This window comes from Lutra lutra, chromosome 3, assembly GCF_902655055.1.
Source record: "Lutra lutra chromosome 3, mLutLut1.2, whole genome shotgun sequence".
NCBI lineage: Eukaryota > Metazoa > Chordata > Mammalia > Carnivora > Mustelidae > Lutra > Lutra lutra.
In genome coordinates, this window is record NC_062280.1 from 40,272,885 (window position 1) to 40,298,168 (window position 25,284).

The 25,284-nt window shown below is 41.2% G+C and overlaps 1 protein-coding gene across 3 annotated transcripts in view; it reads left to right on the forward strand.

Annotated features, from left to right (window-relative positions):
- Positions 1 to 25,284, forward strand: part of DIS3L2 (DIS3 like 3'-5' exoribonuclease 2) — a 355,877-nt gene that overhangs the window by 46,303 nt on the left and 284,290 nt on the right. For 2 of the 3 annotated variants that reach the window (XM_047721343.1, XM_047721346.1), the window contains exons 2-4: positions 11,177 to 11,326; positions 11,874 to 12,031; positions 20,559 to 20,612. In XM_047721343.1, the coding sequence (XP_047577299.1) occupies positions 11,275 to 11,326; positions 11,874 to 12,031; positions 20,559 to 20,612 (264 nt within the window). In that variant the 5' untranslated portion in view covers positions 11,177 to 11,274. Of the gene's footprint in view, positions 1 to 8,146; positions 8,169 to 11,176; positions 11,327 to 11,873; positions 12,032 to 20,558; positions 20,613 to 25,284 lie in introns of those variants that run through there. The other variant, XM_047721345.1, reaches the window with a different exon arrangement.

A 25,284-nucleotide genomic window follows, 5' to 3' on the forward strand; every position in this document is an offset into this window, starting at 1 on the left:
ACTACATCTAGTGCTCCATGCAATATGTGCCCCCCTTAATACCCACCACCAGGCTCACCTCTCCCCCCCACCTTCCCTTCCAAAACCCTCAATTTGTTTCTCAGAGTCCATAGTCTCTTGTGCTTCGTCTCCCCCTCCGATTTCCCCCAATTCACTTTTCCTTTCCTTCTAGTGTCCTCCATGTTATTCCTTATGCTCCACAAGTAAGTGAAACCATATGATAATTGATTCTCTGCCTGACTTATTTCACTCAGCATAATCTCCTCCAGACCCGTCCATGTTGATAGTTGGGTGTTCATCCTTCCTGATGGAGGCATAATATTCCATTGTATAAATGGACCGCATCTTTTTTTATCTGTTCATCTGTTGAAGGGCATCTTGGCTCTTTCCACAGGTTTGTGATTGTGGCCATTGCTGCTATGAACATTGGGGTACATATGGCCCTTCTTTTCATTACATTTGTATCTTTGGGGTAAATACCCAGTAGTGCAGTTGCAGGGTTATAGGGTAACTCTCTTTTTAAATTCTTTTTTTTTTTTTTTTTTAAGATTTTATTTATTTACTTACTTGACAGAGATCACAAGTAGGCAGAGAGGCAGGCAGAGAGAGAGGGGAAAGCAGGCTCCCCACTGAGCAGGGAGCCTGATGTGGGGGCTCCATCCCAGGACCCTGAGACCATGAACTGAGCTGAAGGCAGCCACCCAGGCGCCCCTATTTTTAAATTCTTAAGGAATCTCTACACTGTTTTCCAAAGTGGCTGCACCAACTTGCATTCCCACTAACAGTGTAAGAGGGTTCCCCTTTCTCCACATCCTCTCCAATACTCGTTGTTTACTGTCTTGTTAATTTTGGCCATTCTGATTGGTATAAGGTGGTATCTCAATGTGATTTTGATTTGAGTATCCCTGATGGCAAATGATGGTGAACATTTTTTCATGAGTCTGTTAGCCATTTGTATGTCTTCTTTGGAGGAGTGTCTGTTCATGTCTTTTGCCCAATTTTTGACATAATTATCTGTTTTTTGAGTACAACTTGTTGATTGTTATGTTTCTCAATTATTTGTAATGTAAATTGTTTACTTCTCTATTTTCAAAGAGGTATATTTTATTTTATTTTTATTTATTTATTTTAAATTAACACATAATGTATTATTTGTTTCAGTGGTACAGGTCTGTAATTCATCAGTCTTACCCAATTCAAAGCACTCACCATAGCACATACCCTCCCCAATGTCCATCTCCCAGCCACCCCATCTCCCCTGCCCCGCCCCCAGCCAGCAACCCTCAGGTTGTTTCCTGAGATTAAAAGTCTCCTGTGGTTTGTCTCCCTCTCTGATTTTGTCTTGTTTCATTTTTCCCTCCTTTCTTCTATAATCCTGTCTTGTTTCTCAAATTCCTCATATCAGTGAGATCATATGATAATTGCCTTTCTCCAACTTACTTATTTTGCTTAGCATAAAACCCTCTAGTTCCATCCATATCATGGCAAATGGAAAGATTTCTTTTTTTTTTTTGATGGTTGCATAATATTCCTGTGTGTGTATGTGTGTGTGTGTAATATATATATATATATATATGCCCCTTTGGATCACTATATTTGTATCTTTAGGTATTGCCAGGTCATAAGGTAGCTCTATTTTCAACTTTTTGAGGGACCTCCATACTGTTTTTCAGAGTAGCTGCACCAGCTTGCATTCCCACCAACAGTGTAGGAGGGTTCCCCTTTCTCTGCATCCTCACCAACACCTGTCATTTCCTGACTGGTTAAAATTTAGCCATTCTGACTGGTGTGAGGTGGTATCTCACTGTGGTTTTGATTTGTATTTCCCTGATGCTGAGTGATGTTGAGCACTTTTTCATGTGTCTTTTGGCCATTTGGATGTCTTCTTTGGAGAACTGTCTGTTCATGTCCTCTGCCCATTTCTTGATTGGATTATTTGTTCTTTGGGTGTTGAGTTTGATAAGTTCTTTATAGATTTTGGATACTAGCCCTTTATCTGATATGTCGTTTGCAAATATCTTCTCCCATTCTGTCAGTTGTCTTTTGGTTTGTTAACTGTTTCCTTTGCTGTGCAAAAGCTTTTGATCTTGATGAAGTTCCAGTAGTTCATTTTTGCGCTTCCCTTGCCTTTGGTGATGTTCCTAGGAAGAAGTTGCTGTGGCTGAGGTTGAAGAGGTTGCTGCCTGTGTTCTCCTCAAGGATGTTGATGGATTCCTGCCTCACACTGAGGTCTTTCATCCATTTTGTGTCTGTTTTTGTGTGTGGTGTAAGGAAATGGTCCAGTTTCATTTTTCTGCATGTGGCTGTCCAATTTTCCCATCACCATTTGTTGAAGAGACTGATTTTTTCCCATTGAATATTCTTTCCTGCTTTGTGGAAGATTAGTTGGCCATAGAGTTGAGGGTCCCTTTCTGGACTGTATTCTGTTCCATTGATCTATGTGTCTGTTTTTGTGCCAGTACCATACTGTCTTGATGATTACAGCTTTGTAATAGATCTTGAAGTCTGGAATTGTGATACCACCAGCTTTGGTTTTCTTTTTCAACATCTGGCTATTTGGGGTCTTTTCTGATTCCAGATACATTTTGGGATATTTGTTCCATTTCTCTAAAAAAGTTGGTGATATTTTGTTAGGGATTGCATTAAATGTGTAGATGCTCTAGGTTGCATAGACATTTTCACAATATTTGTTCTTCTAGTCCATGAGCATAGAATGTTTTTCCATTTCTTTGTGTCTTCCTCAGTTTCTTTCATGAGTATTCCTTAGTTTTCTGAGTACAGTTTCTTTGCCTCTTTGGTTAGATTTATTCCTAGGTATCTTTTGGTTTAGGGTGCAACTGTAAATGGAATCAGCTACTTAATTTCTCTTTCTTCTGTCTTATTGGTATATAGAAATACAACTGATCTGTGCACTGATTTTATATCCTGACACTTTACTGAATTCCTGTATGAGTTCTCAGAGTTTTGAAATGGAGTCTTTTGGTTTTTCTACATAAAGTGTCATATCATCTGCAAAGAGTGAGAGTTTGACTTCTTCACTGATTCAGATGCCTTTTATTTCTTTTTGTTGTCTGATTGCTGAGGCTAGGACTTCTAGTACTATGTTGAATAGCAGTGGTGATAGTGGAAAGCCCTGCCATGTTCCTGACCTAAGGAGAAAAGATTGAGGATGATATTCACTGTGGGGTTTCATAGATGACTTTTATGATATTGAGGTATGTTCCTTCTATCCCTACGCTGTGAAGAGTTTTGATCAAGAAAGTATGCTCTACTTTGTCAAATGTTTTTTTGGCATCTAATAAGAGTATTATATGGTTCTTGTTCTTTCTTTTAGTAATGTATTGTATCACATTGATTGATTTGGAGATGTTGAACCAACCTTGCAGCCCTGGAATAAATCCCACTTGGTTGTGGTGAATAATTCTTTTAATGTACTGTTGGATCCTATTGGGTAGTATTTTGATGAGAATTTTTGCATCCATGTTCATCAGGGCCTGTAATTCTCCTTTTTGATGGGGTCTTTGTCTGGTTTTGGGATCAAGGTAATGCTGGCCTCATAAAATGAGTTTGGAAGTTTTCCTTCCATTTTTATTTTTTGGAACAGTTTCAGGAGAATAGGTATTAATTCTTCTTTAAATGTTTGGTAGAATTCTCCTGAGAAGCTGTCTAGCTCTGGGCTCTTGTTTTTTGGGAGATTTTTGATTACTGCTTTAATTTCCTTAATGGTTATTTGTCTGTTCAGGTTTTCTATTTCTTCCTGGTTCAGTTTTTGTAGTTTATACATCTCTAGGAATGCACCCATTTCTTCCAGGTTGTCTAATTTGCTTGCATAGAGTTGCTCATAATTGTTTGTATTTCTTTGGTGTTGGTTGTGATATCTCCTCTTTTATTCATGATTTTATTAATTTGGGTCCTTTCCCTTTTTTGATAAGTCTGGCCAGGGGTTTATCAATCTTATTAATTCTTTGAAAGAACCAACTCCTAGTTTTGTGGATCTGTTCTGCGGTCTTTTGGTTTGTTTTCATTGATTTCTGCTCTATATTTATTATTTCTCTTCTCCTGTTGGGTTTAGGCTTTATTTGCTGTTCTTTCTCTAGCTTCTTTAGATGTAGGGTTAGGTTGTGTATTTGAGACCCTTCTTGTTTCTTGAGAAGGGCTTTATTGGTATATGCTTTTCTCTTAGGACTGCCTTTGCTGCATCCCAATGATTTGAACAGTTGTGTTTTCATTTTCATTTATTTCCGTGATTTTAAAAAATTCTTCTTTAATTTCCTGGTTGATCTATTCATTCTTTAGTAGGATGCTCTTTAGCTTCCATGTGTTTGAGTTCTTTCAACTTTCCTCTTGTGGTTAAGTTCTAGTTGCAAAGCACTGTGGTCTGAAAATATGCAGGGAATGATCGCAGTATTTTGGTACTGGTTGAGACCTGATTTGTGACCTAGGATGGGATCTATTCTGGAGAATGTTCCATGTGCACTAGAAAAGAATGTGTATTCTGTTGCTTTGAGATGGAATGTTTTGAATCTATCTGTGATGTCCATCTGGTCCACTGTGTCATTTAAAGCCTTTATTTCCTTGTTGATCTTTTGCTTAGATGATCTGTCCATTTCAGTGAGGGGGGTGTTAAAAGTCCCCTGCCATTACTGTATTATTGTCGATATGTTTATTTGATTTTGTTATTAATTGATTTATATAATTGGTTGCTCACGTGTTAGGGGCATAGATACTTAAAATTGTTAGATCTTCTTATTGGACAGACCCTTTAAGTGTGATATAGTGTCCTTCCTCATCTCTTATTATAGTCTTTGGGTTAAAATCTAATTGATCTGATATAAGGATTGCCACCCCAGCTTTCTTTTGATGTCCATTAGCATGGTAAATTGTTTTCCACCCCCTCACTTTAAATCTGGAGGTGTCTTTGGGTCTAAAATGAGTTTCTTGTAGATAGCTTATTGATGGGTTTTGTTTTTTTATCCATTCTGATACCCTGTGTCTTTTGATTGGAGTATGTAGCCCATTTACATTCAGGGTAACTATTGAGAGATATGAATTTAGTGCCATTGTATTGCCTGTTGGGTGACTGTTACTGTATATTTTCTCTGTTCCTTTCTGGTCTATGTTACTTTTAGGCTCTCTCTTTGCTTAGAGGACTCCTTTCAGTATTTCCTTCAGGGCTGATTTGGTGTTTGCAAATTCTTTTAGTTTTTGTTTGTCCTGGAAGCTTTTTATTTTTCCTTCTATTTTCAATGACAGCCTAGCTGGTTATAGTATTCTTGGCTGCATATTTTTCTTGTTTAGTGCTCTGAATATATCAACGCTAGTCCTTCCTGGCCTGCCAAGTCTCTGTAGCTAGGTCTGCCGCCAATCTAATATTTCTACCATTGTAGGTTACAGACCTCTTGTCCCGAGCTGCTTTCAGGATTTTCTCTTTGTCTCTGAGATTTTAAGTTTTACTCTTAGATGACGGGGTGTTGACCTATTTTTATTGATTTTGAGGGGGCTTCTCTGTGTTTCCTGGATTTTGATGCCTGTTTCTGTCCCTAAATTAGGGAAGTTCTGTGCTATAATTTGCTCCAGTATACCTTTTGCTCCCTTTTTCTTCTTCTTCTGGGATCCCAGTTTTTCTAATATTGTTTCATCTTAAGAGATCACTTATCTCTTGAATTCTTCCCTCGTGATCCAGTAATTATTTATCTCCCTTTTTCTCAGCTTCCTTATTCTCCATTATTTGGTCTTCTATATCACTAATTCTCTCTTCTGTCTCATCTGTCCTAGCAGTAAGAGCCTCCATTTTTGAACAGGAATTGATAAGATGACATGTTGGTTAAAATAGGAAAGAGGAAAATTTTTCAAAAAGAATAGAAAAAGAAAAAAATAAAGAAAAATTTAAAAATTTTACTTTGAATCATGGGAAGAAGCCATGAAGTCTATGTGCTGTATTCCTGTGGTGTTAAGAGTTTTGGAGTTCTCATTGAACGGTAAGCTTGGTCTTGGCTGGATGTTCTTGCTGATCTTCTGCGGGAGGGGCCAGTTTTAGTGATTCTCAAATGTCTTTGCTGGAGGCGGAACTGCACACCCTTGCCCGGGGCTAGGCTAAGTAATCTGCTTCAGTTTGCTCTAGATAGCTTTTGTTCCTAGAAAGCTTTCCCTACAGCTTTGGAGGATGAGAATGAAAATGGCTGCCTCCCAGTCTCTGACTCTGGATTTGCTGAGAGCTCAGGGCCCCCGTGTTCAGTGAGCCCTCTGCGAAAAGCAGTCAGTCACTCCTCTGTTGCCCTGGTCTCCAGCTGCACTTTGTGCTCACCCGGCCTGTGACCCAGGGTTTCTATCTACAGCACATGGCCCTGTTTGGAGTCTTGAAACCCAGCTGATTCCTGCAGTGTGCTCCCATGCTGCTCCTCTCAGTGGAAGAAGGGGGGGTCTCCCTGGATCTGCCACTTGTGGGGTCCCTGCTTGAAGAGCAGTGGTGTGACTGTTCCGGGAATTAGTTTATGGCAACCCCAAGCTGCCCCCTCCTCGGCTCTGTCTTTGCAGCTGGCTTCCCTGCTCCGATACCTAGGGAGTTCTGCCACTCTCAGGCACCCCTGGTCTTTCTGTGACCCCAAGGGTCCTGAGACCACACTGACCCAGTGAGGATTCCACTCCCCTCTTAGCCACTGGAGCAACATTCCTCTGTGGAGCAGACTTCTAAAAGTTCTTATTTTGTGCTCTGCTGCTCTCCTCCCACCCCCATCTTCCCATATATCACCTTGGATTCACTTCCTCACATATCCTATGTTCCAGAAGGTGGTCGCTTTTTGTTCACAGAATTGCTGCTATTCTTTTCTTTGATCTCCTGTTGAGTTTGTATGTGTTCAGAATGGTTTGATAACTATCTAGCTGAATTCCTGGGACCAGATGACGTTTAGGTTTCTTACTCCTCTGCCCTCTTGCTCCTCCCTCAGTGTGAGGTTTATTTTAAACTTTTAAAAAGTCTGTTCCATCGGTAGTGTGTTCTTTCATTTGTTTTACAGTGTCTCGCTTTCTGTTGGCTCCATCTTACCTTCTGAATAGATTCAACATTTTATCTCTTTAAACTTTTCTTTCAATTTTATCTCCTTGCGTTTCCTTTACTGCCCGGGTTCATAACTTTCGTTTCATATCAGGGCTGAGATACAGGGTAAGGCGAATGAGATGCCTAGGGGACGAACATTTCAGGAGTCTCTCTCCAAGTCCTGCAAGTGCAGGGTGTGGGGTTGGTACTAGCATGATTTTGCTTTTATGAATTTTGCATCCTAGGTGCCTTGCATGCCTTACCATAGTCCTGGCTCTTCTGCTTAAATTTCTCATTAGTGAGTATTCATTAAAAGCTGTTTCTGCTCTAAATAGACTTCATTTATTCAAATTTTTGGGCACATCCGCTCTGCAGTATGCATTGTGCCAGGTTTGGGGAATATAAAGGGTCTTAAGACACCGCTCCATTGTTTCTTCAGATTTACTCCTTCTCAAGTCTAGTGCCTATCCCCCCATTCCACCTCGTTTCTGCATTTTTGTACCGTGGGGCACTGTTGATCATTACTGTCTGTTCATCCTAACCCCAGCCCATCTCTTTAGAATATACAGCTATTTCCGTGACAAGACACCCTCTCTGGGAACTAGTGGGCATTTGGGCAATACATCAGTGTCCCTCACTGGTGGGGATTAGAAATTGACTTGTCCTTTCAGTGTGTTAAGGTAGGGGTGCCCAGGATTTCTCCTGGGTTAATGGGCCTTTCAACCTATGTTGTTGGGAAGGTTCTTGTTCATTCATACTCTGCTTAGTATCTTCTCTGTTTGGAATCTTTCCTTCTCCTTCCAGTACTTTGATACCCAGAGGCAAGCTGATTTTCTGCCCAGCTATTTGGCTTACTCTTGCCAACTTTGTTTCCTGGGTCCTGTGTTCTTTTCCTATTCTTTGCTGACTTGTTTTTAATGTGGTTTCTTTGAATGATCCTGCTCTGCTTATTTTTGAAAATAAGAACTGAAAAAAACTTGAAATGAAAACTGCTTATTCATGAAAATAAACTCATCTACTCATTTAAGAAGTGAATAATGAATACATATTCCACCCCAGGTACTATAGGAGTCACTGTGGTTATAACAATGAGCCCAACCAAACATTCCTTGTAATCCTGAGTTAGAGAGACAAGGTAGGTATAAATCACGCCATCTGGGGAGTGGGGTGGTATTTGCTGTGAAGGAAAGTTAGAGATGCAGCTGATCTTGGGACATTTGAGTTGAGATCTCCATCTTCATTTCACTTAACTAATAGTCAGTTTTGAGCTCTTGCCTGCATCAGGACTTGATACAAAGCACCCATTTCCAGTTCTGGCCTTTGTTTTTTTTTATAAAGTCTTTTTTTTTTTTTAAAGATTTTATTTATTTATTTGACAGACGGAGATCACAGAGAAGCAGGCAGAGAGAGAGGAGGAAGCAGGCTCCCTGCTGAGCAGAGAGCCCGATGTGGGGCTCGATCCCAGGACCCTGGGATCACGACCCGAGCCGAAGGCAACAGCTTTAACCCACTGAGCCACCCAGGTGCCCCTGGCCTTTGGTTTTGTATTGTCTTTTTCCCACTTGCAGCTTGTCCCCAACCTTTTACCTTAACCTTGGCTGCCATGAATTCTATTCTTACTAGTAGTGGTTGTCAATCATGATCATTAACTTGTTCTCCTTTGGAAGTTATTTTCTACCTTGTTTTCTTAACATTTGACTCTGTTGGTTCTTTTCCTACATCTTTGTTAGCTTCTTTGTTATATTTTCTACTTCTTCTTTGCCTTTCCTAAAAGTTGCCCTAACCCAGATTTTGTCCTGGGCTCCTTCTGTATCAGCTTATCCTTTCTTGGCAGTCTCATCCATTCTAGAAAACTCTGGGTTACCATTTTTATGCAAATGGATGGCTAATATATCTAATTTATCCTCCAGTTTCCAAAGATTTGAGGTAGAGGTATTCATAGAGGCACATTTCCATGTGTACAGGTATGCATAGAGGTATATGTTCACATAGAGATAGGGAACACCCTAAGTGGAATTCATTATCTTTAACTCAGTGATGTTATAATCTCCCAGTCTCCTTGCTTGAAATCTCGAACATTTCCTACCTTCTTGCTCTCAAGATTCCAGATCTGCCTGTCTGCCACATGGTGCCAATTTGTCCAGTGTAATAAATAATACCATGTCATGGGTTTCTTCTTTTCAGTGTGTGCTTGTTCAGCTCTAGTTCAGGCTTTCTTTTCTTTCTCCCCTGTCTGTTCTGTTTCTTTCCTAAGGTGCAGCTGCCACTGTCTTTCTCAATTCCAGATGACTGAATCCTGTGCCAGGTTCATTTTTCCTGAAACACAATTCTGATCTTTCGTTCTTCTCTTCTGCTCATTCATGCTTCAGAAATTCCTTACTGCCTTTGAAAAGTGGGCTGGTTTTCTGGACCTTCCAACTTGTTTTATTTGCCTTGCCACTACCTCCTTCATACAGGCTGTACTCTCTCCAAATGGAATTCATGTTGTAAGAACCTGCCTGTGTTTTTCTGTTTGTGTCTCTACTTTTGTTTCCTTTTGCCAGCAGCATGCTTTTCTCACATTCTCAGTTCTTCCTTCACAGCTTTCCTGAAGCTCTCTCAGATTTTCTGACCCACAGGTACTTTCTTTCTTCCATCATAGGTACATTTACCCATACTTAAAAAAATAGAGTGCTTATCACTTCCCAACTTGTATTGTTATATTGGTATGATTTTTAGAAATCTAATTAGCTTTTGTATTTTTCATTGTGCCTAGTATAGTACACTGTCCAAGTATTTGTTGAATTAATAAGTGGATGAATGCCTTCTGAATTAAACCATCAGATAGTCTGGCCTCCTCTGTGCGCCCTTCCCATTACCTTGTCGTTTATCTAAGACCATCTGTCTCTCTCCCTTTTTGCCTTTTTTTTTTTTCCACTTTACCCCTGAATCTCTTCATGTATTGCTATGTGGCCTGTTACCCTTTGTCGTTGTAGCTTCTCTTTTCCTGAGTAAGTATTAATTTCACTTTAGAGAAAAATTATATCATTTCAATGAAAGATGTATGTGGGAAATTTACAGGAAATGGAAGCTAGTGTTGAGAATGACATCTTGATACATTTTATGGGAAGGAAGCCTGCCCACTAGGATTTTAGAAATTTGCAAGTATAGGCTGGAATCCCTGGGCTGGTGGCCAGCTAAGAGTAGAAAGTAGAAGTTGTGATGATGTGTTCAGTATCCAGGTGGAAGGCCAGCGGCCAGCTCCACAGCCCTGGACTCCAGTCTACTGATCCAGGCAGCTGCCTTAGATTCCTTAGAAGCAGTTGCCTTGAGCTTGCGGACAAGTGATTGGTTTGAAGTGATTTCAGGTAGGAGTAGGGACATAGATGTCTAACTGCAGTGTTGCCATTTTTTGAAAGCTAGTGAATCACCTGGGTTCCTTGCATAGTTTTGGATATCCAGTTGTGGCTGTGAATTAGATTTTGTTGATGAATTCTAAAGGAATTAATTTACTTGGTTTAGTCAACAAACGTCATTTGCCCAATGCGAAACTTAGTAAGTGCTGCATCTTTTAAGTCCTAGTTTAGTACCTATTTCATTATAGCCTTGAGATCCCAGATATTTATACCTTTTTTCAAAATTTTATTCCCTCCCACTCTTACCCATTTCAGAAGCTGAATGAACTGCAGAGTTCTTTCATCCCTGCCTCATTGCCCTGTTTGTGGAGGTTTTTAGTTGAAGTGGCCCAGACAAGCAGGCTAGCGATACCTTGCAAAGAAACTCAGGACAGATGGTGTGCTTGTCTAACTGCCTAGGAGAGAGTGACACAAGGACACAGGAGGTCCCCCCTCCCACAATGTTTTGTTTTTTTTTTTTAAGATTTTATTTATTTGTGACAGAGATAGAAAGTACAGGTAGGCAGAGCAGCAGGCAGAGGGAGAGGGAGAAGCAGACTCTCCACTGAGCAGGGAGCCTGATGTGGGGCTCAATCCCAGGACCCCAGGATCATGACCCGAGCTGAAGGCAGCCACTTAACCGACTGAGCCACCTAGCCACCACCCCTCCCCGTCCCAGTGTTTTTATCATGCACGTACTACATTTCTGAGAGCACAGAGGACACCATAGTTAAGTGCTCATCAGTCACCTGTCTCTCTTTGGTTTCAGCTAGTGACAACTGAGCTACTTAAGGCAGGAAGAACTCTGAGCTGAACAGTGGAGGCCCCCCTTGGATCTGGAGAGAAGAGGCGACCTTGGAACCAGTAATGAGCCATCCTGACTTCAGGCTGAACCTCCGGCCCTTGGGGACCCCCAGAGGTAGCAAAAGGAAAATGGAGTCTCTTCTAGCAACTGGAGACCTGAAATAAAATAACAGTGAAATGGAGGCACAGGGCGGGTCTGGGGCTGAGGGCCACCATAATTCTTTTGGTGACCTGTTAAATATTCTTCCATGTTATTTATTCTAGAATTAAGTGTGGTTTCTTGTTGTCTTAATTTATTATATTGAGTACAGCTGTTTAGTTTTCCTGTAGAAAAGAGACACTCTTTTAGTAATTCCTATTTTAAAAAGTTTGTGTCTATAAACAGCAAAGCATATTAAACCCATTATTCAGATTATGTTCTCTGCATGTTGTGGTGCTGATTTAAAACTTAAGTCTCATCCATGTACATTTTATGCATGTTTCCTCATTTTACGCTTGTTACCTGTTCTTTCCTTTTTGTGACTATTTGAAATCATTATCCAATCATTTCATTCTTTTATTAGTCTTTCTACATTAAAAAAAAAAAAGGTAAAATATCTCCAGTTTAAAAATACAGAGATGCTTGGTTGAGGAAAGAGTTGATTGCTGCCTCATGTTTCTAGGTGTGTCCTCTGTGGTTGGCCCACATGGTGTTGGTGCTTCGCCAGGTGACAAAAAGTCAAAGAACAAGTCCATACGAGGGAAGAAAAAGAGCGTATTTGAAGCCTACATGTCTAAGGAGGATGTCTCAGAAGGCTTGAAGAGAGGAACACTTATCCAGGTGCTTAAAACATACTGGGCGGCTATTCCTTGGCTGTGTGGAATCAGAAGTAACCCTTGGCTCATTAAACTGTTTATTCTGCATTGTGTGCTTGAGGGACATGGCTCGAGAGCAGGCCCAGGGCTTCCTACTTCTTATACCCACAGTGCAGTTCGGGGTGCTAAGCACCACAAGACAGAGCAAGTGCTCTGAGATTTGAGAGGAAGGAGCCATTACTTAGAGTTGTCTAGGAATTGTTTATTTGGTCTAGGAGTGCTTAATTGGAAGGGATGTATTGGACCAGTTGGTACAGTTGGAACAAGTGACGATAAGAGAAAGAGCTTTTTGGACAGACAGACCAGTGTGCGCTACTAAGACCAAAGTGGAAAATAGGGTTTGGCTGTAAGGAGCACTGATAGTTGAGTTTGCCGGGAGCATGTGGACACTAAGTGATGGAGACGAGGGTTGAGAAGGAACCAGTAAACAGCACCAGACAATATTTGTTGAGCACTTTATAGTTTACAGAATACTTTTACAAGCTAGCTCAGTGGTTTGGCTCAGCAGAAATTTGTTGAGCATCCGCTGTGAGCTGGGAACAGTACACAGTTAGGAGTGTGCTGCCTGGGTGCTCCCAAGGTGAAGGTGGATGAGACTGGCTTTCTCTTCTCCCAGCTCACAGCCCAGGGCGGGCAGGCAGTCATGGGAATGAGTGATTTAGGGATAGATGGTAAGTGCTCAAATGAAAGTGTTACTGGGGTGTGTGGGAGGGTGTTGGGGGGAACTGGGAGCCTGGAGGAGGTGACTTCTTGGTGGGTATGGGAGGATGACTAGTTGGGCCTATTACATGAGTGCTATGTGTGTGAGAAGGAGGCGTGGGGAGGGTGGGGCACCGATGAAAACATGACTGTTGAAACAGTGTGGAAGAAGGCAGCGTAGGTCTCCTTGGGCACGAACTATGAGGTAGGAAGTAGGTAATGAGATGGAGAGTGAGGCAGGGCACATATTCTTTGAATTAAGTGTATTTTAGAATTATGGGATTGGTAAATAGAGGCATGGCCATGTGTTATGTGGCTCGCTTGAAAATGTTGGTTGTGGCGCTGTCTGGGTGGCTCTGTGGTTTAAGCCTCTGCCTTCAGCTCGGGTCATGATCTCAGGGTCCTGGGATCGAATCCCACATCGGGCTCTCTGCTAGGCAGGGAGCCTGCTCCCTCCTCTCTCTCTCTACTTGTGATCTCTCTCTGTCAAATAAATAAAATCTTTAAAAAAAAAAAAAAGAAAATGTTGGTTGTGTTCCATTCTGAATGCATTCTCTCATTCCTCTCATTCTGAGAGCCCAGCTTCTATATTTGTGGTTTTGGCCAAAGATCCAGCCAGTGAACAGCTACTGTCATCTTCTTTTCCTTTTTAATTACCTTTTTGTATTTACTTGTAGTCAAGTGCACATATGATTAATGTAGACTCTTTGATTGGAACCTTTTGACTCCCTCCAGCCACTCCCTGCCCTTCTCCTGTATCCTCGCCTCCTCTGGCAACTACCTGTCTGTATCTCTGAGGTTTTTTTGTTTTGTTTTGTTTTTTTTTAAGATTCCACATATAAGAGACCCAACAGTACTTGGGTTTCTCTGTTTGGCCTATTTCACTTAGCAGGTCACGTTGAGGTCCATCAGTGTGGTCACAAATGGCAAGATATCATCCCTTTTTTATTTCTGAGTAATATTCCGTTGTATGTGTATGTATACACCATGATCTCTTTATCCATTCCTCCATCAATGGACACTTAGGTTGTTTTCATAACTTGTGTATTATAAATAGTGCCTCAGTGAACGTGGGTGCTCATATCTTTTTGTGTTAGTGTTTTTATTGACTCTTGAATGGAAAACTTTTTAACAAACAAGTTGATCTTTCTGATTTTAGAGGTACTGTTAGCACCCCCCCTTTTCTTTAACTTTCTTTGGATTTCTTTGATGAGGCCTCTCTTAGGAGAGTTGAATCTGCATTTGGACATTTGTCTCTTCATTAATCCATTCATTTGCTCTTTATCCTTTAATCCACATACTGAGCTCCATTTTATCTACAAGTTTCTTGGCCCTCATCTTGTTTCATGTATGAGGACCCTTTTGTGCCTTTCCCACTTTCATCTCTTGCCACTCTCCTTCAGGTACATGCTGCTCTGTTCACCCTGCCCTGATCTTTAAGACCTGTCCTGTAAAAACTCTGCTGTTTGCTTTTTCCATGACTCTGTACGCACTGTTCCTAGTGCTTGGAATGCTTTCTCCCATTATCTTGATGTAATTGTGCTTGAACTTTAAGTCCCTACCTAAATGTTACCCCCCTTTGAGAAGCCTTATTTTAATTCTCCAAGCAGAATTGGCCATGACTGCTTTCTTGAAGCTGACTTTGTTGTTTACCCTTTATGCTAAACTTATTACCGTTTCTTGGTATTTATCTTTCCTCAAATAGACCATTCACTTTCTTGTGGGGAGAACTGTGTCTTATTCCCACAAATTAGCCCAGTGTGTGACATTTGATTGATGCATAATAAGTTTATATTGAATAAATATTTATTTACTGAGTGAATAAAGGATCAACATACTGTCTTTTGAAGATGGGTGAAGGAAACTCTGTTATAACTCGGAAGAAAAATTGCTTCTAATTTTGGTTATAGAATTTATAGAGATAGGATGAGGAAAATATTCTGGAATGATACAGTTTTTGCTCCTTCCTATTAACTTTTGCTTTTGAAGCAACTCTTTGCTGAAATTAAAACAAAACAGAAAGCTGATCAATGTAACAACTCTTTCCCAGGAGTTTGTAAGTGATTCCTCCTGGCTTGTGACATCATGAGACTCTGCAGCCAGAGCCTCCCCCCACAGATGAGAACAGTTGTTCTTTGCAGATGGGGAGAGGAATGGGTTCCAGATATGAGGTCACCATGTGAAATATACAACACTGTAAATAAGATTTTCATAAGCAGGGAAACAGAGTCCATCTGCTTTTTGATATGAACTTTATGTGTGCAGGCCTTGATGGGTAAGATAAAAAGCTAGATAAGAAAAGCTATTTAGATGCTGTTGGAGAAAAGTAAACTTATTAGATACATTTATAAGTATTTGTTAACTTTTATATTCAAATTTAAGTATATTGTGACATCCCTTTTTTTCTCTCCATCCAGAGAAGAAACTTTTATTGAGAGATACTAAGGAGTTATTTTTAAAAATGGGAGTAGAATAATACTTTTGTTTTCAGTACTTCAGACAATAATTTGACATTTCATTGGTGTTTTGCCCTCTGTGGGAATGATGAATCCATAGTGACCAAAGGAATCCCTTTCCTGTGTTTGAACTGGCCAGCAGGAACACATGATCATGTATACATAATTTTGAAAAAAATTTTCTTTGTAAACAAGTTGTCACATTGTACATATGTCCTTTCTCCATAGGTGCAGTATAGGAGATTGTTATAGGATGTGTTGGAAGAAATGAAAGTACAGGATAGGCCTGGAGGGGACTCAGGTTCAGGGTGATGACCAGAGTAACATGGGTATGATGGTAGGATTGGTTGGTTTCCTGATCTCAGATGATACTTTGGCTGAAGGTGGTTTGGGTTGATCCCCTAGAGCAGCCTGAGGCATGATGTCACAGTTTCCCCTAAAATGGAATATTGGTGTAAAGTTGTTGTTGGACCTTATAAGAATTCCTAGTCCAGGAAGATAGGACAAGATGGGTTAGTTTCTAGGACCTTCACCATTTGTTTAAAGTGAAATCAGCTGGAGAACATTTGGGTATGAATTAAAGGGAAAAATAGAGGTGATATTACAGTGGACTGCCCCACCATTCAGAAGGCACAAATAATCTTCATAAAATGACAGGCAGGGCTGGTGGGAGAGCTTAACTCTGTAGCATTCATTAAGTAGCTCATGTTTCTTGACTGTCTACTAAGTTCTGGCACATACCAGTGAGTGTGATAGGTAATTCACTGGGGGAGTCGGGCAAACACAACCTAAGACATAAAGAGGGAATTACAGCATGTGCTGAGCACTGCTAGGGAAGTAAAAAAGATGAGAAAGAAGAATTAGAGCCACTTTCCATGGGGTGGTTAGGCTGCTCTGAGCAGGTGATTTCTGAGCTGAGAGTTGAAGGGTGGAAATGAGCCAGCTCTCAGGAGAATTAGGCAAAGAACATCATCACAGACAGAGAGACCGGCTTGAGGAAGAATGGCAGGCAGAAAAAAGGCTGGTGTTTTTGAGGAACATGAAGGGAGCTGTTAGACACAGTGAGCAAAGGGAATTAAGATAGGGGAATAAGCTGGAAAGTCAGGCAGCTGCCGCAGCTAGGAGAATAGTTCAGTTATTGAAACTGAAGGGGTTCAGTAGGGAGAGGGCATTATGTATTTTATGCTTAAAAATACATCTCTGACTGTTGCTAGGTGAATAGACTCGAGTGGAAGCTGGGTGACCATTTGGAAGGCCATTAGAGTAAACGGGGCAAGGTAAGAAGGGTAGTGGCAGTGGAGATGGCAGGGAGTGGATGATGGTGGAGCTGGAACTGGCAGGAGGCTGATGGCTTAAATGTGAAGGCGAGGCAAAGGGAGGAATAAAGCAGGACTCTTAAGTTTTGAGTTGAGCCCCTAGATGGATGATGTTGCCATTAACCAAGGCAGGGAAGACAGAGGGCTGGAAGGTGGTGCTGGGGTGTTGGGGGAAGGGAGCAGATGGCATAAATGAGCAGAGAGGCCCTGGTGATGACCGTGTCAAGCAGAGGCAGTCTGAGGCAGTTATGCTCGAGGACTCTGGAACCAGAATGCTGAGCTTGAATGATGCATGGGTGGGCACCTCTCATACCTCGGTGTTCTCATTGGTGAAAGGGAGGACAGTAGTGCTTACCTTGTAGGATTGATTTGAGGGTTAAATTAACTGATGGATATAAAACTCTTAAAACAGCGTGTAACATGTCGTATATTTATATAAGTGTATTTGAGATTTTTTTTTTTTATTGATATAAGAGAAGTGTTTGCTGTTCAACTCAGGTGGTTGCTGCCATGGAGGGTTAGCCGGTTTTTCAAGAAAATATGGAAATACATATTTATGTGTGAAATTCCTTTGCTTTAAGTATTCTCAAACATCCTATAAGCCAAATAAAACATGTTTGTGATTGCCAAGTTAGGCTAATTAGCCTGTTTGAGTGGTATTTTCCTACAGTAACGTTCAGTTCCTTGGGTATAGGCATGGAGAAGGCAGATAGTTGGGGTTAACTGAGAGGGCCTGCTAGTTGAATAGAAGAGTGAGAGTGGACCCAGGACTCAGAGTTTGCAAGGGCAAGAGGTAGTAGCAGGTCATGGCAACTAGGTGGCAAGGTTATGGCAACTAGGTTATGGCAACTAGGTGGCCACACTAGACATAGTGTGGGGACAAAATGCGGTCAGCTCCATGGATTGGAAGTCTTAGTGAAGACAAAGAATTATTGAAGTGGGTTTTTTACCTTAAGTGAAATAGAAGGTTAGAAGATTGTGATTAGAAAGTGTGATATTTGAGTTTTCATGTCTGGAGTTGGTATCATTAGCAGTGGTGCCAAGAGACAGCAATGAACATGGGGGAGAGTGGTTAGGGTGGGTGGAGAAAAAAAGGTGGCTAGAGTGACTGGCTAGGGTTGTCTCATCAACCACATGGATACAAAGTTCTGTTTATAGGAATGGTGGTGCAGAGGAAGACAGTGAGCTACAAGTCGAAGCATTACTGAATCAGGGATACTATCAAAAGGTTTGAAGTTGGTAGCACTGAGGACGAGGCAGGAGCTAATGATACGATCTTCAGAGGATCTGGATTTTGATCAAGAATGGAGAGAAAAAAATAATTTTAAAGCTAGAGTGGGGAAGCAGGAGAGAACCTTCTTCTTCCAGTCCCTGAGACACATGGCACAGGAGAGATAGACTCCTTTTGAGAGCACTTCAAGGGTAGTGATCACATCAAGGGGACAGCCAGGTTTCCTTAAGTCAAGGAGCAGAGGAGCATTCAGAGAGGAGGTGGAGCCCGTAGGAGCCCCACTGATCAAGTCCCAGGGCAGGAAGGGGTTGAGGAGGAAGATGAGTGAAGAGGGATTGGAGTAGATTAGGTGATAGTTATAAAAATGTAGAAATGGAAGTCCTGGACTTTGGAAGGTGAGTAAGACAAAACCTTGCTGGAAGTCTCTTTTAGTTAAAAGACCGTTTCTTGACATGGTTTACTGACAGCTACCTTCATTAGGCTGTGGGGTGGACTCTGGTCTGCTGTGAAATTCTGGTAGAAGTTTCTTTTTCCTCAGTATGATTTACACTCCCAAGGGAATCTGTTCCTGAGGTCGGTTTCTTAAGAGTATGCTCCACTCAACCTGCAAATGTTTTTCTTGAACAAGGCTTCTGTCTTCCCCTGTATGCTTTTATATATCAGGGTCTTTGGGATAGACAGTCAAGAACAGAATCTTGAAGGTCCTTTTAATATCCGTTCTTTTAAATAGAGCCTAGACAGAGCCCTGAGCAACCTCTCTCCTTTGATCCCAGTGTTAGCCTCTCCATGTGCTTTGTGCTTAAAAGCCCTCTGACAGCAGAAGGCATTCTTGCCTCTCTTTACTTCCTTAGGTAGTAACCATTCCCTGAGCTGGAAAGGATGATAGAAAAATAGCAGTTGAGGGAGAAAAAACAAAACAAACCTTAGGTCGGAAAGCAGTGCCGAGAATCAGAAAATGAATTTTTAAAAAATTTAACTTGAGCGAATGGGCTTGATTTATTTGGAGTGTCTTCTGCTCACCGGACACATGCTCTGTGAGGGCAGGCTGTTACTCCTCTCCATTGTGTCCCCATCAGGAGGCATAGTGCCTGCCATGCGAATCTTTAGGAGATTTGGATAAATGTAATAAGCGTTTTGTCTTCCTCCAAAAACAACAACAACAACAACAGCAAAACCAGCTGTTTTAGTTGTGAAATTGCTGTGACATTCATAAAAAAGGGTGGCCTCAGAGAGCTTTGCCTGCCTTGTTTCCCACCCCCTCTTTCTCTTACCCTAAGCAGAGTGACAGCATGATGGGAGACGAGTGTTTGCCCTCTTAAGCACTCTTGCTCACATGGTCTTTGCCTCTGTTTCCCTTCTGATTTATTGGCAAGTTTTTCTCCTCCATCAAGGACCAAGTCAGACACTGTCCATGGAGGCTTTCCCAGTGGCCCCAGCTGCAAGTCAGCTGTATCCTCATTTATGGCATCCTTCATATTTTACCTCATAAACAAGGACTGAGCTTGATCACCACTCTCTCTCCATATTGTCTCAGTGTCTTGAGTATAGTAGTCAATAAATCTTGAATTAAGTCTACATGGGATGTTAACAATAGCATAAACTGTTGTGTGGAAATTCATAATGTAAACACACATGGTGCACCAGTGAAGGGGAGAATATTTTCTCCTTTATTTTATTCCCTCACCTGTTTTGCTAATTAATGTCTCTTTGAGTCTTCCAGCATTTTAGGGGGTAAATGTTATTTGAAACACTTTCTCAAGACACCCTTTGAGGCTGGCTCTTAGGAAAACAACTGCCTCTCTCCATGTGTTCCAGTGGCCTTCAAATGCAGCTGGAACCTTGGGAGGCTTACAGCTTCCTGCAAGAGCCTAAAATACTGCTATTGAAGACGGCCCCCATCTGCACCTCTGTGCGTAAATAGAAGCAGACCCTGACTTGGTGCTGGAATAACATGAAGGTGAAGGCAGACTGGGTGGCCTGCCTGTCGGAGCCAGGATTCCCATTTACATTAAGAGCTAGTTCTGGACGATTTTGAATTATTGACTCATTCAGCTCTGTAGAAGGGCCAGAGTAAAAAATATGCATCTGGTCTCTCAAGGTTAAGTATCCAGGTTGGAAATCAACCTGTATCCTTTCGAAAATTGTCACGGAAACAAGCAAGCGTGGAAAGGTCTCAGTGAATAAAAAAGGCCATTATGTAGTGAGATGTAATCCCCATATAATCTTGTTCTTAAAGTAAAGGTTGCAGTGTGAAGCCTAGCATATGGGGGCACAAAAAAAATCCCAGTAGCTGCCGCTTTCCCACTCCAGGCCAAGCTCTCCTCCTTCTCACCTCTGCCTCTTCACAGCCAGGTGCCAGTGTGGCCTTTCAGTTTTTGATGGAACCCTGTGTTACAGACATCAGTAGAAATCACATTTCATGCATTTATTTTTTTTTATAATTTTTTTTTTTTTAAGATTTTTTACTTATTTATTTGACAGAGAGAGATCACAAGCAGGCAGAGAGGGAGGAGGAAGCAGGTTCTCTGCTGAGCAGAGAGCCCGATGCGGGGCTCGATCCCAGGACCCTGAGATCATGACCTGAGCCAAAGGCAGCGGCTTAACCCGCTGAGCCACCCAGGCGCCCCACATTTCATGCATTTAATGAGTAGTTCTCCTATGCCTAAGTTGTTTTGTAGATTGAGCTGTTTAATTAATTCAGAAACTTTTTATTGAAGAATAACATGTATGGTAATCTTCTAAGTGGATAACTAGTTAAATTTTCACAGATTTCATTTTTTTATTTTAAAGGGTGTATTGAGAATTAATCCAAAGAAGTTTCATGAAGCCTTCATTCCTTCCCCGGTAAGTTCAATGACTTCATAATAAACTTAATGTCACATTTAATTTTTTAAGTGTGCTCCGAAACTGAAATCATATATTCTAACTAAAAAGCAGAGTAGTAAAACAAAATCAGGATGGGCAAGGATTTGTTTCAAATTTAAATAAGCACAATTTGCCTTTGGTTAACAAACCCTCTGCCAGTAGTAAACTCACAGTGCGAGTGGCGGGGATGGCGTTTGTTACTAGGGCTGCGGCGAGCAGCTGACCCGGTACAGACACCCACCAGTGTTTGTAGCTGGACACCCTTGGTTTATAGCTTAAAGGGATTTATGAGTTTTCCCACTGATTTAATTTTAATCTTTCCCAAACAAATATGCTATCTACTTTCGATCTACTGCATGAGCTAATCTGCAAATTTGTCAAAAAAAAAAAAAAGTGTAATGCTTTTTTCTTTTGGTCAGAGTTTCTCACTTCACTTTTTCTGCAGGTGATAGGACTTGGTCCAAGGCTCTTCACCGTTGGGTCTTTATATCCTTTCTTCCGTTCATGACTCATTTTACCACTGCTCTTTGCTCTGACATATAGTTCACAGGAGGTCTCAGGATAAGGCTGGATTTTGCAAAGCTAGGATAGCAATGTTCTCAAATTCCCGACATGACTTTTCCAGGCTGCTGTAAATAAGATAGCTGTAGAATTATAGATGTTTTAGCAGTGGAGTAGAGCATAGGAGTAAACTTGAGCTTATAGATGAGGAAATGGAATATGTATATGTATTTCAGTTAACATACTTCATGATGTTCAATAACGAGTTGAGTGACAATACAAGTTTAGTCATGTGCTTCCCCAGTGGTGGTGGTTTCCAGTAACCTTAAGGCCTGTTCTCAAGCTCAGTTTAGTTCTTTTTTCCCCCTTGCCCTACAGAAGTCAAGGATCCACATTCGTATCTCAGGTTCCATCTTATCCAGTGGATTAGATAAAAAAGTATCACTGACATGTCACCGTGTACTCTCTGAACCCTGTTCTGCTTCTGTGACAGACCATGCTGTGTATTCTGACAGCTGAGGGTCAGCTTTGAGACAGTGACTTAACTGCAGGGGCAGGTTTGTCCTCCCACGGAAGCACAGTTGACATGGTGTTTGATTCCCGACTTTGCTTGTAAGGTAAAAATCATATTCAGTAATCGTAAAAATTACCCATGAAAATCTCTTAGGAATATGCCATGTTAGAGACAGATAATCTCTTAGTAAGTCCCACATAACTAGCATTTTCTCTACTTTAGAAAGAATAAATCTTTCTTCATTGGCATACCAGTTGAGGGAGCTCAATTATAATAGGGTCCTGAAGTATGAAGAACATGAGTTACTAAGCATGAAAATCATGGTCAGTGGAGTAAGGAGTTCATCCTGAGAGACAGCTGGGAGCTGAGCAGATTACAAGCCTCCCATCTCCTGTGTGCACTGAAGTTTGCTGTCATTGACTGGAATGTTAAGGGGAACTACATAGAGCATTTTGAAAATCTGACTGCTTGCTTGTTTTCTTCCCTGAGTACACGGTATTGAACTTCCCTACGTTAGATCCGTGGTAGGCTGGTTCCTGACAAGTGTGGGACCTAGGACAAGAGTACAAAAGGAGGCACACATATCTTATATTAAATATTTAGATGTTAGGGATGCTTGGGTGGCTCAGCCAGTTGGGTGGCTGCCTTCAGCTCAGTTCATGATCCCAGGGTCCTGGGATTGAGTCCTGCGTGGGAGTCTTTGCTCAGTGGGGAACCTGCTTCTCCCTCTGCCTCCCACTCCCCCTGCTTGTGCTCACTCTTTCTCTTTGATTAAAAAATATAAATAAATAAATAAATAAATAAATTTAGAAGTTATATATATCAAACTAACAAACTGTTAGGTAAAATACATTCATGACAAATAAAATATATTTCTTGTTAAATACCTCTGTGTACCTGGGTTCAAATGTAGAGTTCTCACACTCCTTGGAGCTCCATCCTAAAGTGTGGCCAGATGGAGAGGGTCTGCCTCTGGCCTGCCCCTCTTCCCTTCCAAGTCCTAGCTCCTTGTCCCCTCTTTGCTGTCTCCATTGCCTCCCCCCGCCCATTCATTAAGGGCCCTTGCATGCATCTGTTTGAGCATCTTATCCCACATGTCTAAGTTCTGTCCACATGCCTTAGAAATACCTGCCCTTTAACCACCTGTTAAGTCCACTGGATGCCATAGGTGCCACCAATGACTGTGGTCTGTCTCCAGGCAGACAGACCTGGGGAAGATGCTTATGTATGCCTTGGAAGTGGGCTGGGACTGATTACCCCAGGATGCACATCCATTTGGCCCTCATATCTCTTCACTTTTGGGGAGAAGTGTGACTGTAGAAGGGCCAGGGAAGAGATCCTCTAAATCGCAGGGCCTAGTTAGGTGCCTATAATTTAAATTCATCTGATTTGTAGGTGCAAATGATTTGTTGCCACAAGTTTAATTTGGCTTGTTAAAAGAAGTTAAGAAGCATAAGTTACTAATGTTTCAAAAGCCCAAGTTGTTCTCTTACTTGAAATTATATTCCTGGAATGTCCTATTAAGAAGCTTTTAGACAGTTGTGTTATTAGGATTGGCTTATTTTTATGCCCCTTATTCTCGTACTTGGCCACTAATGAAGTAGTAATGTTGTCTCAGAGGGAGAAGAAATGTTAAAAGGTTCACCTCTAAGTAACTAAGAACTGACTATAAAAGCTCTATCAAGGCCCAGTTGTGAGTTTTGGTTGTAGATACTGGAACAATCCTACATTCTAGTTTTGTGGGGGTTTTGGTGAGTTTCATTGTTTAGAGGCATTCTAGAAAGCATTGAGGGAGGAGATAGTAGAGGCAATAAATTATATGTAGGTAAATCCCACAACCACCACTAGTCTGGATTTATGGGTATATGTAGCTCATGTCTATGTCAAGTGTGAACTGGTAGGAACTGGAAGAATGTTCACTGGTGGATTAGGAGTAGAATAGCAGAACCAGGGCCTGAATGTTACCTGTCCCCTGCTTAAGCAGGGAGAGTAAAGACAGGAGTTGTTAGAAAAGAAGATGTAGCCTTTGCTCTGACAATAGGAAATTGAAAAGTTTACTTATTTATAAAACTAGCAATGGATTAAATTGTCTAATGTTCCTTACAACTTTAAAATTCTGAATTCTAATTTAAAATTATAAAGTTTTTGGAGAGACAAAAATAGACTAGATTTGTTTATTTAGGTTCTTGCTGACTTTTACAAAAAGCACAGGTTCCATTCTGAATTATGTTGATGCAAGAAGTTTTATAAGTTTTTTTGTGCATCTTGTCTGGGAGGCACCCTTTGAACATCTGTGGAATGTATTTTGCCCAAAGGGAGCCATTCCATCGATAGAGAATGCTCTTGGTTTGTCCTCCCTGCTTGGAAACTTCCTAAGTATTTAGTTGATTACCCCCAGATCCCATTATGTTTCCTCTAGGATGGTTCATTATCCATTTTTCTTTTTTTCTAGTAGAGCTAGTCTTTGACATTCAAATAAAGAGCTGAACTCTTTAGCCTTTAAAAGTAATTAAGTGTGATGAATTGAACTTTTAATATTGAGTTGTTCCCAAGTTTATGGTCTTTAAGAGATTCTGCAATAGGTATGGGCTTCTGAGTGAATCCACTAAGAGCTGAGCAGTGACGTAATACCTGGAGATTGGTGTATTGTCTGAGGTTCAGCTCGGTCCTGCTCTTCTGGATTTCTTTGGATGGGAATGTGGCAATACTAGTACCTTATCATCTTAAATCTCTGAGCTCTCTGGGGGTGGTGTACCTGTTTATGAGAGAGGCATTTTATTTCATGTGTTTTGACTACATGATCATGGGTTGGGATGACCTCCAAACAGCTCTCTCTTCGTTCCGGGGAAGTTGGAGAGCCCCATTTGGTACATAAATTGCAGAAGGTAGCAATTGATGACGACGTGCCACCCTGCAGTTGTACATGTTCTGTTTGGTGGTTGCCTCTTCCTTATTCCTCCGAGAAGCTCAACATGAGGCCAACTGCAGTGATTCTGTCTTTGTGGCTAACATGGTAGTGGTCCCTCAGGGACTAGGGTGGGGCAGGTTTGGCAATGTGTGTAGGCCACAGCTGTCTGCCCATGGTTAGGTTGGAAACTGAACAGAAAAACTGTTCTAAAACCTCTTTCATGGTTTGTAATTGGAAACTATAAAAAATGCTGAGTGTCTAAAGTCCCATTTTTGGTGTTGGCCAGGCAGGTTTGGTGAATTTGGGATGCTAATTTTAACTTTAACTGAACTGTTACAGTAGTCAACTGTAGTCTGGTAAGTACTTAATCTTATCTATACCAAGTGTCTCTACCTACAAAATTTTGAGTGGTGGTTTTCTACGCCTGTTTGCTATTACTTCCTTCAAGAAAAATGAACATTTCCATGGGCACTCGAGAAGAATGTGTATACTTTTGCTTTGGGATGGAATGTTCTGAATATATCTGTGAAGTCCATCTGGTCCAGTGTGTCATTCAAAGCCGTTATTTCCTTGCTGATCTTCTGCTTAGATGATCTGTCCATTGCGGTAGGGGGGTGTTAAAGTCCCCTACTATTACTGTATTATTATCAATGTGTTTCTTTGATTTTGCTATTAATTGGCTGCTCGCACATTAGGGACATAAATATTTACAGTTATTAGATCTTCTT